Source organism: Podarcis melisellensis (assembly GCF_964234715.1).
Source record: "Podarcis melisellensis genome assembly, chromosome: 7".
NCBI classification, from domain to species: domain Eukaryota; kingdom Metazoa; phylum Chordata; class Lepidosauria; order Squamata; family Lacertidae; genus Podarcis; species Podarcis melisellensis.
In genome coordinates, this window is record NC_138539.1 from 78,321,714 (window position 1) to 78,340,014 (window position 18,301).

An 18,301-nucleotide genomic window follows, 5' to 3' on the forward strand; every position below is an offset into this window, starting at 1 on the left:
GGACCAAAATCTATGAAAAGGTAAACAGAAATCCCCAAGAAAGCTGAACTGATGCTCACATAGCTATACTTGTGTATGCAGATATTACATACATACATATAAATACAACTTGATCCAGTTATCAAACACTATAGAAGTCTAAAAACCAGAACAATAAGCAAGTATTTACAGCTGACTGAAAAGCAACCAAACAAAAATCTACATGCAGTAAACAAACACCTGTAATTCTACCTTCAGTTATTTTCAGCTAAATCGATTGTGTTGCTAGAACCCCAGTGATACTGAAGCAGACATAGTTTAATTCATTTTAGTGGGACATGTATTCCTGCTCTATTTCCTTTTTATGCTAAAAATGTTAGGACTTTAATTTTATTTTGTCGCTTTATTCAGTTTACATTTACTAGCGCAACCGAGTACTTTCCATGTTTTCAGTTTATTCACTGTGGCTTACAGAAATTGTGCTTTCCTGACACAAAGATGCTCTGGCACGCTGACTCTTCATATGTCTTTTTTTTTTAACTTGTGAAGGTTCTTTAAGGATACTTAATAAAAAAATAAAATGAAAAGGGCTTAGAGGCCCAAGCATGTTGCACAGCATGCACTAAAACAAAAGGTTCAGAAAACTTTGCTTGACCCATAATTTGTGAGTCACTGACACATTTGCCTGTAATAGCTCCTAAAGAAACATTAGGGCATGCTGTGCTGATTCCTTTAGGGAAATGATTCAGGGCTAATTTGTGTGTGGGATTCTGTACGTACTCTCTTGAATCTGTATGAGGTAAAAAAAAAACCCCACATAGGTAGTCCCTCAGCTAATTTAGACATTATCTGTGTTCCATAAAGACACATAATACTAGTGTGTTTTAATGAAGCCAACTGACACCTTTTTAGCCATCATTTTTGGTAGTTTCACATTTTGTAAATATTGGAGCCCCACAGAAGTCTCCTGAATTGGGAAGCCCCTCAGTGGTTCCTCAGGAAACCTAGATTGGAGTTACCACCTCCTCACTCTTAACAGTTTGATTTTCTCTTGGGAGCTTCCTTATGGCATTCTCATTTGTATATTAAGGTTTAATTCCCAAGTAGAAAGGGTTCAGTCTGTTTTCCTTAGGAAGTTACTGGAGTTACCTCCTTGTGTGGGAAAGGCGGTTATTTATCCAATGGTAACTATATTTACAGGGGTGTGGGTGGCACTGTGGGTTAAACCACAGAGCCTAGGACTTGCCGATCAGAAGGTCTGCGGTTCGAATCCCCGTGACGGGGTGAGCTCCCGTTGCTCGGTCCCTGCTCCTGCCAACCTAGCAGTTCGAAAGCACGTCAAAGTGCAACTAGGTACCGCTCCGGAGGGAAGGTAAACGGCGTTTCCGTGCGCTGCTCTGGTTTGCCAGAAGCGGCTTAGTCATGCTGGCCACATGGCCCGGAAGCTGTACGCCGGCTCCCTCGCCAATAAAGCGAGATGAGCGCCGCAACCCCAGAGTCGGTCACGACTGGACCTAATGGTCAGGGGTCCCTTTACCCCTTTACCTTTTAACTATATTTGCATTTCTTAGCATCTCATGGTAGTTCTCTCTCCCTGTTGATCTCAGACTCTTTAGTTAGTCATTGGTTGAGAGAGATGGAGAAGATTTTACTCTAGGCTTTGTTCTTGAGGTTTTGAACGATTGTGGGTTAAAGAAGGCCCAGCTTATTGTGGTCCAAAGGTTAGTAAATTTGGATTTCTGCTATCTAAGAAGTAAAGCCAATAAATCTTGTTCTCCATCACTATTTAATATCCCTATAAACTGTGGAATCACCGCAGTTGTGGTATCTATAGACATTAACCATTTCAAAGTATAAGAGGGCATTTTCTCTTGCTCGCTTCATTTTCTCTTGCTGCCTTCAGCATTGTTAAATGACTGATTTAATAAGATCCTGGTTAATAAACGGCTGTGTCTGGAGCAGAAGCAATAAAATCTATTCAACATGTCCTTCTGCACTATAGTAGTGCAGCACTATAGAGGGAAGTTAATTCTCCCTCTACTAATGGATTTTCCTGGAAGATCTCTTGCAAACTTACTAGTGATGTACTTAAGGGATGTTTCCTCCTATGTCACTGAGGGGATTGCCAGGTGTTCGTTTTCTTAATATCAGTGCAGAGGAAAAGAACATAGAACTATTTGTACTTGTTTTATCTGCTGCAATATTTTAACTGTTGTAGCATAGCCTTCATTCTGTGCTGAATTTTATCAGTCTGCGAAAGTAATATACTACTACTACTGTTTGGTTATATGGTATTATTTTAATTCTGAGTATTTTATGCATCTTTGACATAGTGTTCTAATCTACTCAGAAGTGCCATTGCGTTGAGTGTGGCTTACTCCCAGGTACAGCCTGCTAATATTTTTTTCTGAAGACAGAACCATTCTGACATTTTCCTATTGGATATCGTAATTCCTCTGTAATATACTTCTGATTATACTCTGAGGCAACTTTTTTCTAGTTCTGTAATCATTCTCTGTCAGAGCTGGGTAAAGGCCTCTGCAAAGCTCTTCTTGTCCATCAGTCTGAAGGGTTTAATATCCTTTTCTTAGAATAAGGTTTGCATGGAACTGTGCATGTAATTTTAAATTTATGTTCACTGGACTGTTATACAGCATGAAGATAAATTACACTATCTTCAGACTTTAGATTAGTATAGCGATAGAAACCCCCAAATCTCTTAGATTGATGTTTAATATTTCTAATAATGTGACTTGGGTTTTTCTTGGGGTTTCTTAACCATGGTAATATTTCTCAACTTCAGATTCACTCCTGCACTAAAACCTCCATGTATGATTATAATCCAGCAGGCGACATAGGATCAGAAATTACTATGTGCAGAAAGTGTGACTACGGCTCCTATAATCTCCTTTATTCCTGTTGGCTATGGCAGCTGTATTACTGGTTTAATCAGAATACAATATCAAATATCACTGAACTGCTGGTTAAAAATGTTACAGAGCGACATAGATTTCATTCTAAACCATTTTTCTAATGCAGCGTCTTAACTCTGTAGCCAGTGAAAGACAATTCTCTGGATTTGATCCAGAGAAAGACGAGTGCCACTCTGCATGCCATTAACTGCCATCTGTTCACCAAGAGGAGTCCCTTGCAATTGCCCGGGGGTCTTTGGGGTAGAAGCAATTATTTTGTAATGGCAATCTATTTTCAGAATGTTTATAACAATAATGGTTAAATGGTTGACATTCCAAGAAGGCCGCAAAAGAGTCCGTCGCAGTTTATTTGTGAAATAAATCAAGGATTTCTCTTATGCCTCTCACAATATGCACAATGCAAAGAATGTGTCAAAGGCCTAATTTTCACAAAACCACAGACGTAAACATTTCTGGACGTGAATAGTTCCATTGATAGCTTGCCATACAAAAACAAGCTTATCAGATTCCATTCTACCTATAGTCTGGTGGGTACAGTCCATGCTATAGCTTGGTTGTTGTTTAGTTGTTTAGTCGTGTCCGACTCTTCGTGACCCCATGGACCAGAGCACGCCAGGCACTCCTGTCTTCCACTGCCTCCCGCAGTTTGGTCAAACTCATGTTGGTAGCTTCGAGAACACTATCCAACAATCTCGTCCTCTGTCGTCCCCTTCTCCTTGTGCCCTCCATCTTTCCCAACATCAGGGTCTTTTCCAGGGAGTCTTCTCTTCTCATGAGGCAGCCAAAGTATTGGAGCCTCAGCTTCACGATCTGTCCTTCCAGTGAGCACTCAGGGCTGATTTCCTTCAGAATGGAGAGGTTTGATCTTCTTGTAGTCCATGGGACTCTCAAGAGTCTCCTCCAGCACCATAATTCAAAAGCATCAATTCTTCGGCGATCAGCCTTCTTTATGGTCCAGCTCTCACTTCCATACATCACTACTGGGAAAATCATAGCATTAACTATACGGAACTTTATTGGCAAGGTGATGTCTCTGCTTTTTAAGATGCTATAGCTTTACTACTAGGCTAAAAAAACCACACCATTCCAGTCATTGTTAGGGTGCCACTTACACTCATCCCAATAGTCATAGTTGACACTGAGAAGTCACCAAGGGTTATGTTTTCAGAGGACTCTGTAAGGAAGAAGATCCCTCAGGATCTCGTTGATATCATGGTCTTGATCCATGATACAAGAATCATAACCCAAAATCCTATGGATAAACTCAACAGTATTAAAATGGAAAAACGTAATATGAAGGAAGTTATGCCAGAGTAAATTGTGCGTTTTAACAACGTGCAGTGCAACTGCTATTATTTCTTAAATATTTGCCCTTGCCTATTCTATTCATATGCTCTATCTATTAAGGAAACGGTTTTTGGATCTGTTGGTTTTCTCCAGGTTTATGGTTATCATTACTCTCAAATATAGACATAAGATGAATCAGATCCAAAATAGAATTTTCATTCTGGGTGACCCACCTGAAATCACTGTGACCTTCTGTTTTATCTTCTGTCATCAATCATGAGCTACAACAGCAACATTTCACAACTGATAGACAGGTAAATCATGCTTGAGCGTGCTAGAGAGCATTAAGATCCAAGTTGCATAGAAAAAATCTCTCACTGAGTAAGCTGAAACTCGCAAATTGGAAAGCAGTTAAAATGTGGTTTTAATATATGTCTGAGGAAATGAGTGAAACAGCTTATGGCATCTGTAGAATGTCCTGTTGGTTCTTTTTAATCTGCGGTTATTTAACAGCAGTCCCGTCTGTCTATGAATATTAGTGTATACGTGTTCATCTGTAACTAACTTTGTGCTCCGCATATCACTCTGGCTTAATTTATCCATTCTGTAGGATTAGAAATTCTGTATAATTAAAAAATGTGCATAGATCTATACCAACACTAGCTGGCTCGTCTGAAGATGCCCCTGTTTGCTTTCTGTTTTCTAGTTCCTAGGTCACAGCTGCTGGCTAGACCCAACTATTATCACTATTTTGCCAACCATCCATATAGTTCCATATTATTACAGCTTATTGTGTTTATTTATTGTTTTCATCCTCTCCAGTAATTTCTTTTTCTGTCTGATAGATGCTTATGATGGAATTTCTCTTGCTGCAAAATCATAGCAGCTTTCTGGGAAGAAATCTCAAATTGCCTTAACTTTTACATGCCCTCTTCACTCTTTAAGGAAAGAATTGTATGTTACAGAAGCGCTTCAGAAAATATCTCCTTTCTGGCATGTTAATGGAGAAGCTGGCTTGAGCATCATATCTGCAGTCTCTATTTCCCCCTTCCTCTTGTTATTTTTTATCCTGTCAGTGTGAGGCGAAGGGTAATGCTGGATTCCTTGTCTTTTCTGTTTCCCTACTGTAGCAGCAGAAGCCCAACATCAAGCAATCTCATGTAAACTACTTTCATGAAAGGTCAACTAAGATGGAGGTGTCACTCATGCATGGTCTACCAGTATATAGAGATATGGATATTAGCTAAAGTCCTCATTATCCACTAATGTGTGTTTAATTTGCAAAGCGAGAGTGCATACTCAGAATTGTCTTAACATTTAATTAATCAGCATTAAGTGATCTTGCATATGCACTTTAGTTTGCTTAAGAGCATAAGAAGGCTCAATCTAGTCAAGCATTCTTTGTAAGTTTCTCAGCTACCCACAGAACCTGGCTGGATCTAGACACATTAAAAAAAAAGTTACAGGAAAACGCATTCTAAAGCTCGTAATGGAAAATCACATTGAGGAAGGATCAAACTCTACAGCGTCATCTGGTGTCGCATGTTTATAATGCAGTTATAACGATATAGTCGTCTGAATGTAGCTGAGCACCCTATTATTTTATTCAATAGTACCCTAATACAAGATTTCTCCAAGCAGCTTACACAAAACACACAAATTAAAACCATACCCTCTCTCTCCAAACACAAACATACAAGAAACAGCAGTAAAAATGATTATCATAATCCGCTGAAAGTCTGGGGGAAGAAAAACACCCAAAGGATGCTAATGTTGGGGCAGGGCAAGTGTTGCTACAGAAAGCAATCTGTAGATGTGTAATGGTTATAGGGGTTGCTCGTGCGTAAGTTGCCGCCACTCCTGGCCAGGTTACCTGGTTGAACCCTTTCTGTCTGGACAGCCCTTCACTTCGTGGCTGTCTCAGTCGCTGGCAGAATCCGTCAGTGGGCGTTTCTTGAACTTCTTCCAGCAAAGAAGTTCTTTGACGCCAAGTCTCCTCCTACTCTCCCTGCGCGGAAGTCTTCTGCGCAGGGAGGGTGTGGGCAGCGGAGCACCTGTGCTCTCTCCACTGGTCTCCGGTGAAGAGTCCTGGAGCCTCCTCTCCGATTCCCCCATCTGCCCCCCCTTCTCCACTGGTGTTAGGCTGATTTCCTTCCCCAGCAGATGGGCTGCCTCTCTGCCTGCTGGGACCCTCTCCAGCATCGCTCTGGAGCCTTCCCTCCAGCTCTGGCTCCGATGGCAGTTCCCTGACAAGATGGGTATGGGCCACAACAGAAAAGGCCTTCGCCCTTGTCATCAGCCCCCAAACCTGTGTCAAGGGAGGCTCGCGAAGAAGGGTCTCAGATGATCAACACGAGTCTGAGTATGTTATAGTCAGACAAGGCATTCCGTTCAGTAGATGGACCATGGACTGACTTCTGCCTACTCCCAAACTAAGGAATCTTTTCTGGGAAAGGGAGAAGGCGTAGAAGAAAATAGAGTTTCTGGGCTGCCCAGACTATAAGACTCCCCTCTTGGCCTTGCTGGTGTGGTCCAAAGGAAAGCAGATCAATACATTTGGCACCAGCTTGGCTGCAGGAGTTGCCGGAAAGAGGCGTACAAGCAACCAACCATCTTAGGGACTCCGCTCTGGATTTCTGTAGCATTTACTCCTTGGCCTTTGCTTCTACCAAAGTCATCCCGCAAGGCAGCGGAGGTTTAGGATCAGAGGTTTCCTTCTCCTAGATGGGCTGCCTTCCCAGGTTGACAAGCCCCTTCGGCCCCTCACATCCCTCTACAGCATGTGCAGAAATCACCACCTTGATTGTTGGACCCACTATTGGTCTCATCTACTCAATCCTCCGGAGCCAATACTGACATGCAGTTCCTTGTTTCTGCCACCTATTGCCCCTATTGTAAAAGGTAAAGGGACCTCTGACCATTAGGTCCAGTCGTGGCCGACTCTGGGGTTGCGGCGCTCATCTCACTTTATTGGCCGAGGAAGCCGGCGTACAGCTTCCGGGTCATGTGGCCAGCAGGCCTAAGCCGCTTCTGGCGAACCAGAGCAGCGCACAGAAATGCCGTTTACCTTCCCGCCAGAGCGATACCTATTTATCTACTTGCACTTTGACATGCTTTCAAACTGCTAGGTTTGCAGGAGCAAGGACCGAGCAATGGGAGCTCACTCTGTTGTGGGGATTCAAACCGCCGACCTTCTGATCGGCAAGCCCTAGGCTCAGTGGTTTAGACCCGCATCCCTATTGTAGCTTAATATATAAATCACATAATGGTTTCATGCATTATAATAGGAGCAAAAGCATGTTAAAAGTGCAACTGATACCAGCCTCTGACAAATATTAGCAGATACTAGATTCTAGTTTACATACCCCTTTTATACGGTATGTACATGTGGAAATGTATAGCTGCCTCTCACACATTATATAGGCACACTCCCAAATCCAGTATCAAAGAATCATACAACTAGTTCCTGCTGCAAAGAACTTTGGACATCATTCTCTAAGCAAGTATGATAAGCTACTTTAATACAACTTATGGTCCACCAGTGCGGGTTAAATTTTGCAAAGTCAAGAGTGCATGCCTCAGGATAGAGGCTCAGGCCACTTTTGAAACTGAGGTGGGTTTCAGAAACGGTTTGTTTCTGAGAGTCTGTTGCTGAAAAGCAGGCGAGTCAAACATCCCTCTCAGTATGCCTTTGTAGTAGCTCTTTGCATCCTGGCTTAAATTTTTAAAGATTATTTTACCTAAGCTCAGGGAGAGAGAGGGTTTTTTTAAAAAAATCACCTCTTGCTTTCATAGTGAAAGGTGAGTTCCTCTTCTATAATTTTGCACCCTGGAGCAAGTTATTGTGTGTTTTGGCCAATCTGAGTTGTCCCCCCCCTCCCCCGTATATTTAGGATCAGAGCATGAACTGTATTGCATTGGGAATTTTTTGGCTTTAACACAGTAATGTGTTAAAGTAAAGCCCTCCCCCCCAAAAAGGGCTGAGCCTTCCATATAGAGAATACTGCAAATCCAGAAAGGAAATCAGAAAGTTTTCTTCAGAATGAATCTAAAAGAAATAAAGAAGCAAAGGAACAGAAATATGTGTATTTGTATTCCGCTGTCAGTCTATGAAACATTCTAAAGAGCACTTTTGTTTTTCAAACAGCCTCTTGGATTCAAAGCAAATGATGGTTTTGTGAAGTTTTCTGCTGTGCCACCCTTCTGAGAGACTTGGCTTTTTTATATGCCAGATAACAACGAACTGAGCCATAGAAACACTACTTGAGCTTTGAGGATTTCACCCTTAACTTCTTTGAAAGGTTTTAGCCTGCTAGTGATGTTTTGAAGGCTAAATTTCCCTAATATTTACAGTGCGGGAGTCCTGGTGACACCATGAACTCTAAGTATAACAGCTCTCTCTTCTCTTCCTTTGACTCCCTTCATAATTTTAATATTACAGCAGCCCATTTTACATGGCACATTGATACTTTTGTTTTTGAACCTTGTTTAAACAGGGCACCATCAGCAATTTAGATTTCTGCCGTGCTGATTAATATGCTGCCAGCCCAAAGAGGGCTGGAGACTTCTAATCTATTTCATGAAGGATTCAGGAATGCATAGCTCTTCCAGAGGTTTTCCTTCAGGGTTGTTGTTTTCTAATGAAACCTCTTACCTGTTACCTCCAGCTGCCAGCCTTGCATAGCAGACTTGGGTTGTTCCATTGTACACAGCTGGTGTATTTTATCCGCCCACGTTTCTGGCTAGTAAAATTAGGATAACCTCTGGTTATATAACTGAAACTGAGCCTATAGTACAAAACACGGTGGCAGTTGTATGATGTCCCATTAAGTGCGTCCCCATCCTTACATTAAAGGGTCATTTGCAGCTGTGTAATTTTTTTTGGGGGGGAGGTTGTTTATACAGTGGTACCTTGGTTGTGGAGCACCTTGGAATTCGAACATTTTGGCTCCTGAACACTGCAAACCCGGAAGTGATTGTTACGGTTTGTGAACTATTTTTGGAAGCCGAATGTCCGACGGGGGTTCCGCGGCTTCCGATTGGCTGTAGGAGCTTCCTGCAGCCAATCAGAAGCCGAGATTTGGTTTTTGAACATTTTGGAAGTCGAACGGACTTCCAGAACGGGTTCTGTTCGACTTCCAAGGTACGGCTGTTTTATGTATTGAAAAGCATCCTAAAACCATATGGTGAAGGGCCAAATATAATCCTATAAATCAATAAATTAAATCAAATAATTTTCTGGGTGGAACACCATCGATTGAACTTCCCTGTTTTCAGAGGATTTGGTTCACACATTCTGATGCGAGTCATCAAATGTTGAATTACTGTGATGCACAGCATGTGTATGAATCATCTTTGAGAAATGCAAATTGATTCTCCACGAGCCCATTATGCGTAAAGGTATTTACATCTCCCAATATATTTCCTCCCCGTTGTGATCTACTCCTCCTATTTTCCTTTCTCTTATTTTCCATGCTGGGCTGGAGAAATGGGAACCACGACCTAGTTAAATTAAGAGAAAATAAGAGGTTGAGCAAACTTTGTTCCTTTTGTCACCTTTGCTTTCCCCAGTAGTTTCCTAGGGATGTTAAAAAGTGTGTATAAAGCAGGAATCCATTCATTATTTACCACATTGGCACCTCCACTGTGTAGTCTAAGCACTGAATTTTATTAAAGGAATGATCATCATAATTAACAATTATATACAGCTTTCGAGGGTAAAAAGTGCTTCACATATATTATTATCTCAGTAATTCTTAGCGCATACAGGAGGCAGGTAATCTACCCAGCATTCTAGATGGCAGCTGAAACTAAAGGATGGTGGTTTTCTTGAAGCCATCTATTGAGTGCCCAGTTCTTAACCTGGGACTCAAGTCTCCTGGCCACTCTGCTACATTAGACATCCTTTCACTGCAGTCCTTATTTTTAATAGCTTCCATGCCCGATAATGTTTCACTTTACACCCTTTAGCGATACCATTCCTTTAGGACATTTTAATGGTTTTCTGTTGGACAGGGATGCAGCCTCATGTCATTGTGGTGAGCATCCTTCTGGGCCAATAGCAATTTGGCGAAGACAAGAAAGTGCTCGTGTGGCCATTTGAGTCCATACCACAGGGAAGCAACTTCCTCCTCTTTGACTGCATATGAAGGAGAGCTCAAGGTCTACTTTACCTGAAGAAAATTGTCAGATAATAATTCCAGTTAAAGGTAAAGGAACCCCTGACCATTCGGTCCAGTCGTGACCGACTCTGGGGTTGCGGCGCTCATCTTGCTTTATTGGCTGAGGGAGCCAGCGTACAACCTCCGGGTCATGTGGCCAGCATGACTAAGCCGCTTCTGGCAAACCAGAGCAGCGCACGGAAACGCCGTTTACCTTCCCGCCAGAGCAGTACCTATTTCTCTACTTTGACGTGCTTTCAAACTGCTAGGTTGGCAGGAGCAGGGACCGAGCAACGGGAGCTCACCCCGTCGCGGGGATTCAAACTGCCGACCTTCTGATCGGCAAGTCCTAGGCTCTGTGGTTTAACCCAGTTACTTGTTGCCAATAAAAGCTACAAACATGAGTCTGACCAAAGTGCGAGAGGCAGTGGAAGACAGGAGTGCCTGGCGTGCTCTGGTCCATGGGGTCACAAAGAGTCGGACACGACTAAATGACTAAACAACAACAACAACAATAAAATTTCTATTCATAGTTCTTCCGTGTAACTTAGGCTAATCATAACAATAACTATTGTTAACTATTGTTGATCTATTTATACCCTGCCTTTTTACCAGATGGGTCTCAGGGTGTATTCTTTGACTTCTGCTAATCAGTAGTACAGTTGCTGATGGTCCAAAAACTTCTAGTGCAGTGCACTGACATATTATATTGCAATTTGACCTGGGTCCGTCCGTCCCCCGGCCTTCAGAGGTGAGGCAGGGGGCAATTGGAGAAAGGGCCGACCCAGTGACAGTGCCCCACCTCGGAACACCCTCCTGCAGACAGATCCTAGTGCCGGATTAAAAAGGTTTTATTTGTCCAGAATTTTATTTCCTTTTGATGTACCAATTAGTGCTTACACTTACTTTGTTCGTGACAATTTAAAAATAATTTTACATGCTTTCATTTTACCAGCGTTGTTGTTGGGTTGCTTTTACGATTGTGTGCTGCTTTGAGATGAATTTTAGTTGGAAAGTGACGAATGTGGAGTGTATGTTAAAGATAAAAGGTATATAATATGACTCTGGCGGAACATCAGGAAGAACTTTCTGACAGTAAGAGATGTTCGATGGTGGAACTGTCTCCTTCCAGAGGTTGCGGGCTCTCCTTCCTTGGAGGTTTTTAAGCAGAGGTTGGACAGCCATCTGTCATGGATGCTTTAGTTGAGATTCCTGCATTGCAGGGGGTTGGACTCGATGACTCATCCCTTCCAACTCCATGATTCTGATTCTATGACTGTATATTCAGTTCAGTATTCTTCTCTTCTGTAATTGCCATAACCAGTGATATTTCGCCTTTTCTCTCTTGTCTTTCCAGTGGGATGGCGTAGGTCCGCTCCCCGACTGTGCAGAACCACCAAAAGGAATTCAGATGCTGTGGTACCCATCCATAGTCAAACCCTACCTCACACTTCTCTCTGAGTGCTCAAATCCAGATACGTTGGAAGGAGCAGCTGGCGCACTACAAAATCTGGCCGCAGGTAGTTGGAAGGTATGAAACCTATGTCTCTACTTAGTCAAATTCTTAAGTAGCCTACCACAGGTACATTGAGTCAGTACATGAAAGATGGGTGCAAAACCAGGAATCGTTAAAAGTTTTTTTTTAAAAAAAAGAAACGCTCACTGTCAAAAATAATAATAATTTTTCATTTACATCCCGCCCTCCCCAGCCGAAGCCGGGCTCAGGCGGCTAACAACCATGTAGCAATGCTCCTGCCACTCACCCCTCCCTCCCTGTCCTGCAATCCAGCGGAAGCAGGCTTAGAGAAATGATGGCTGGCAACATATACTTTTTTGCAGGACAAAACACATCAAAAAGGTAGCTGCAGCCACTACTCCCTTGTACCAGGGCACCAGAAGACTTATTCTTCCTAGTTAGCGGTTGCCCCACCCTGCACGTTGCTTCCACAAAATGCAGGCAGAAATTCAACAGATTCAGTAGGCGGCTAAGTAGTCAGGCTCTGGATTCAGGCTTTCCCCCAGAATGGCACACAGGACAAGAAAGTGGCAAACTGACAGAAGGACAAAAAAAAATGCAAACAAGTGATGTGTTTGGCTCCAAGATCTATCTGAACTCTATGCCTCTACATCAAGGGTCAGCAACCTTTCTCAGCCATGGGCTGGTCCACCGTCCCTCAGACCATGTGGGGGGGCCAGACAATATTTTGGAGAAAAAAATGAACAAATTCCTATGCCCCACAAATAACCCAGAGATGCATTTTAAATAAAAGCACACATTCTACTCTTGTAAAAACACCAGGCAGGCCCTACAAATAACCCAGAGATGCATTTTAAATAAAAGCACACGTTCTACTCATGTAAAAACACACTGATTCCCAGACCGTCCGTGGGCCGGACTTAGAAGGCAATTGGACTGGATCCGGCCCCCAGGCTTTAGGTTGCCTACCCCTGCTCTACATTAACGGTTAGAAAATAGGCACTGGCCGAAATGATTTTCCCCCTTCATTTGCTCTGCTCACATGTTTGAGTTGAACAAAGCAGTCTGGTTGCAGGGATATCCAGTTCCACTTGGCACTCATTAACATCCTTCCTGACAACTTTAGCAAAAGACCAAGGATAAATGAGAATACATAGGATACGGGGCTCCTTATCTGAGGTTGGAGAACAACCCGAAGCTGCTCTATTGACGTACTGTGAGACAAGGATTGATTCTGCAGAAAATCCTTCCTTGGAACTTAATTAGGTACTGTAACACTGACGTGATTTAATACGTTTGTTTCCATATTATGCCAACATGTTTTATTTATGCTACGAAGCCGTTAATTCAGTGTAGTAATCTATATGGACCAGGTAGTAGAGGACATGATTTATCCTGCCAGAGCTAGCTAAAAATAACCCATATATCAATAAGATGCATGGTTTGTCATGTCCAAGGTAAGTATGTTTGACCAAACAATCACTCTTTGAAATGGGAGGTCAGCAAACAAAATTGGTACAGCTGAGCAGTGAATGAAATAATCTGCTTACCTAGAAAACTTGTATAAAATAAACAGTGGCTCTCTAAGCTTCTTCATTCTACCCTGTCAATTTGCCTCAAATGTGTTTGACCCTGGAGGGAGACTGTTTCCAAGAGAAAAGAAAAGTGCCTAATCCACCTTCTATATCCTTTGCTTAAGCAAATTCATTTAGTCTGCTGCTTGCCCAATGGTGGTGCCTTTTCATCATGGAGAAAATATTTATTCACAAAAACCCGACTACAAATAGAGCTTTCTTCATACTTATCAGCAAATGCCCTCTCAATAACATCACTTTTTTTGGGTGATATACAGCAAACAGTATGCTTGTGAAAATACCCAAGTACACACACACACACACACACACACACTAATTATTATTATTATTATTATTTATTTATTATTTATACCCCGCCAATCTGGCTGGGCCTCCCCAGCCACTCTGGGTGGCTTCCATATAAACCAAAAATACACTAAAATATCACACGTTGAAAACTTCCCTGAACAGGGCTGCCTTAAGATGTCTTCTGAATGTCCGGTAGTTGTTTATCTCTTTGACATCTGGTGTGAGGGAATTCCACAGGGCGGGGGCCACCACCGAGAAGGCCTTCTGCCTGGTTCCCTGTAGCTTTGCTTCTCGCAATGAGGGAACCGCCAGAAGGCCCTCGGTGCTGGACCTCAGCGTCCGGGCAGAATGATGGGGGTGGAGACGCTCCTTCAGGTATACTGGACCGAGGCCGTTTAGGGCTTTGAAGGTCAGCACCAACACTTTGAATTTGAATATATTGTTGTTAGGAGTTATTGTGTGTGCCAGACACCTATAACCCTAACAAGTATTAAAAGCTACTCAAGCCAAGCTAGCTTCTTGATGAGGTAATCACCTGGGTGAGTGGGGCATAAAGAGAACAAAGGAAAGGGGGCTCTGTGCCAGATGGCAAATGGATGGGGCCTTTCCCCCATGTTTTAGATAGTTAGAAGGACAAAGGCTGAGTTCGATGTGAACCCCTCCTTCGTAGCCTCAGGTTGTATATACAGTGGTACCTCGGGTTACGTACAGTGGTGCCTCGCAAGTCGAAAATAATCCATTCCGCGAGTCTCTTCATCTAGCTTTTTTTCGTCTTGCGAAGCAACCCTATTAGCGGCTTAGCGCTATTAGCGGCTAAAAGGCTATTAGCGGCTTAGCAGCTTAGAAAAAAGGGGGGGAGCGAAAAAAATCGCAAGACTTGCAAGACGTTTTCGTCTTGCGAAGCAAGCCCATAGGGAAATTCGACTTGCGAAGCGCATCGAAAAACGGAAAACCCTTTCGTCTAGCAGGTTTTTCGTCTTGCAAGGCATTCGTCTTGCGGGGCACCACTGTACTTAATTCGTTCCGGAGATCCGTTCTTAACCTGAAACTGTTCTTAACCTGAAGCACGACTTTAGCTAATGGGGCCTCCTGCTGCCGTTGCACCACCAGAGCACAATTTCTGTTCTCATCCTGAAGCAAAGTTCTTAACCCAAGGTACTATTTCTGGGTTAGTGGAGTCTGTAACCTGAAGCATATGTAACCCGAGGTACCACTGTATGTATGTAAATAGCCCATATGTCAGTGTCCACTGTGCTTCATTCCCAAAAGCAAACATGAACTCTAGGTAAGCACCTGGGACCCCTGAAATCTTGCCTCCTGGGAGATTGGGTTGTATGCAACAGTACTGTAGGCTAAAGCAATCTCTCAAGGGCCAAAACAAATCCCGCAGTGTTTCCGAAGAGATCACAGATGAGACGTTGAGAGTCTCTTTCAGGGAGAAGAGTCTAGAACTACTAGATAGCTAAGAAAAAAACCCCCACAACCTTCCTGTGTCATCTCATCAGGGGTGCTAGCAAGATTTTCTGAGCTCTGTACACTTTATCAGAATTGGGCCTTCTACCCTACCCACAAAAGATAGCACAAATTTGTGTAAAATTTATATTCCATGCTTTATATCATATGCAGATGCATCATGTTCATGTCCTCTTTTGCAGAAAGGCTGGGTCCCCGATATAGATAGAAATGAACTTTAATAATAATAATAATAATAATAATAATAATAATAATAATAATATCATCAGGGACCGCAGAATGACAATAGGTGATACTTTGCCTATCGTGGTATTTCCATTTTAGATCATACTTAACCTGTTGAATTTCTCCCCGCTGCAGCTGTTAATAGCACAGGTGTCCCCAAGTGCCATTCCTAAGCTATGCAAAGAACCTGAGTTTCATGAGCTTGTTACTGTGACCCCAAAAAAGAGAATTCCACAGTAGAAAATTTGCAGCAGTAAAGTTTAATTTGGAAAGTGTTGAAACTCCCAAATGATGTACTTATGCTCTTACAAAAGACAGCAATATGTTTCTGCTATTTGCATCCATATGATAATATATTTCTCATTTTGCACTGTTTATGGAGAATGGGGAGGAGTGTTGCAAGGGGGCAGGAGAAGCCTCCAAAGACAATTTAGTGGTTGCAAACAGCTGATGGAGTAGAGGTTATAACACCCTTCTCAGAACGGATGCCTCTTTAAATTTTCCCATGCTGTGGATGTAGTTTGCAGTTGCCCACCTTAGATTCTCAGGCTCATTCCTCCAAAGGATAAAGCCTTAGAAACTGAGGTTTTAGGATAGCAGTTAAAAACTAAGGGGTATCGTTATGTTGCAGTCTTTTCCTCTTTAATTACCTTGACTCTTCTAAGAAGGGACAGTTCCAATGAAGAAGGGGCATATCATGATGAGCTGCGCTTCTACAGAGCAGTGTCTGCTAGTTATGCCCCACAAATTCCATTATCTCTAAGTAGTCTCGTAGAATTTAATGCAACTTCCATGCATGCCTTTGACAATTTAGCCGCCACTGGAAGCAAAAGAAATGGATTTTGCTTTCTGGCTTACCTCTCTATGAATTGGAGCAAGCTGTTCCCATAGGAATTGCCTTCCTTTTCATGCTGAGCAATTACTTGAACGCTGATGTCAGACTGATTTATGGAGTAACTGGATGATTAAGTATATTGGCAAGCCATCTAATTTTAAAAGGCGCAAAAGACCCTCTTTTGTCTTTTCCCATTTTTATGATGGTTTTTGGTTTTGTTTTTTTTAAATTATCCTTCAGTAGATTTGTGGAAGCTTATTGACCCGCAATCTAGAAATGCAAGGATGTTTCTCAATGGCTTTAGGCAAACTGAAAGAATAATCAGGACACACAAGAGTGAATCTATTTCTCAATTCTTGGGGAAAGATGAAGAAGCTGTCTTTCAGCATCTCAGCCTGAATGTGTCCCCGCAGTGCGGACCGCTCAGGATAATTGCTTGCAAATATATCCTAATTGACAGGTTAGGTACCCAAAGATATCTCACATGATTAATAAAGGTGCCTGTATGGTTCAGGACTTGAAGGCATGAATAAGATTATAGCCTCAATCACAATGACAGTTTGTGGATTCTCTCTGTAGCTTCTCTCCGGGGGGCTAAAGAACTGTTGCTCAATCTGGGGAAAACGTGGGAAAGAATTGTTGTTTTACACGTTTTGTCCAGTCTTTCGGCTTCACCTGCTTTAGTCAGCAGACCTCCATGCCTTGTCACATACTGCTTTTGAAACTCATGTCACTTTCAAAACTCATTTGTCATACAGAATGGAGCCTGCTGTCTGAGAAACACAAACACAACATCCATTAGTTGTGTGGTTCTTTTGGATCCTGGGGTTTGTGTCACAGGTTTCCTACAGAGCTACAATTTCCAGAGTGATTTAACAAACATTCCCTCTTCCTAGGGAACAATTGAGAGTTGTGGGGACAATAGGTCGGGTTGGGGGGGGGGGAGAGAGAGAGACTAGGTTATATAATATAATAATAGTATTTATATAGCACTTTTCCTAAGTGGTTCAAACACTTTGCTTATATTAGTCATCCTTACAGCCAGCCTGAAACATAGACCAATATCATTATCATCCTTCAGTCCTGGTTTAGGATGAGAATTCTGGTTAGCATTAATCAGTGCCAAAATAATACCTAATGTGGGAGACAATTGAGAAGAATACAATCTCATTGCCCAGTCCGAAGCTTTAGCCATGGATAAGTGATCAGAGGCACATCAACAGTGGCGGGGTTTTTTGGAGGGTGCCTTTTCTGAGTTTATTGAAATATAAAAAATAATACATATAAACCATGCCAGAAAAATCACTGGAGCAGGGCAGAAAACAAAGTTTGTTGAATAAGAGACAGTTGCTGAACAGGAATACAACATGGCAACCAAATTTTCCAAAATAGCGTTTTCCACATTCAAGTTTGAAACACCTTTGGAGACAGGCTACTTGTGTTATTTCCCCTGCAGTAGTCCACGTGTTGTAGGTTTTGTTGTGGTTTCCATTGCTGAGCGATGGAGATCCTGGCTGAAGTCAGTATCCCTTCGGCGTTCCTTAGAACAATTTTTTTGTGTTTAATAAAGAAAGTTATGGAGAGGCATTGCTGCAGGATTCAAGTATGTCAGATATTTCTCAATATGCTTCTGTCCAAAATAATGAAACCTGGGGCTTCATAAATCTGAAGCATAAATTATCTGAATGATTTTTAAATTGGGAACTTCGACTTTTGGATTACCTGTTCAAATCAAAGTGATCAGGAATGGGTCGTTTAAAATCACATCTGGCAGTTCATGAACTTCATTTTCTTCTTCTAAATAGCAGACGTCATGGTAATTAATGCCTTGCTCTTGCAATCTGTAGAGCTCCCTTTTCTTTTCGTTTTGCCTCATACAATATTTTGTTACAGTGGTCAGTCTATATCCGCGCTGCCGTACGGAAAGAGAAAGGCCTGCCTATACTGGTAGAATTGCTTCGAATAGATAATGACCGGGTAGTATGTGCGGTTGCAACAGCTTTACGGAATATGGCCTTAGATGTCCGAAATAAAGAGTTAATAGGTAA

The 18,301-nt window shown here is 42.3% G+C and overlaps 1 protein-coding gene across 6 annotated transcripts in view; it reads left to right on the forward strand.

Annotated features, from left to right (window-relative positions):
- LOC309374286 (catenin delta-2) overlaps window positions 1-18,301 on the forward strand; it is a 213,462-nt gene that overhangs the window by 138,756 nt on the left and 56,405 nt on the right. For all 6 annotated transcript variants that reach the window (XM_081919111.1, XM_081919114.1, XM_081919113.1 and 3 more), the window contains 2 exons: window positions 11,718-11,891; window positions 18,147-18,297. In XM_081919111.1, the coding sequence (XP_081775237.1) occupies window positions 11,718-11,891; window positions 18,147-18,297 (325 nt within the window). The remainder of the gene's footprint in view (window positions 1-11,717; window positions 11,892-18,146; window positions 18,298-18,301) is intronic.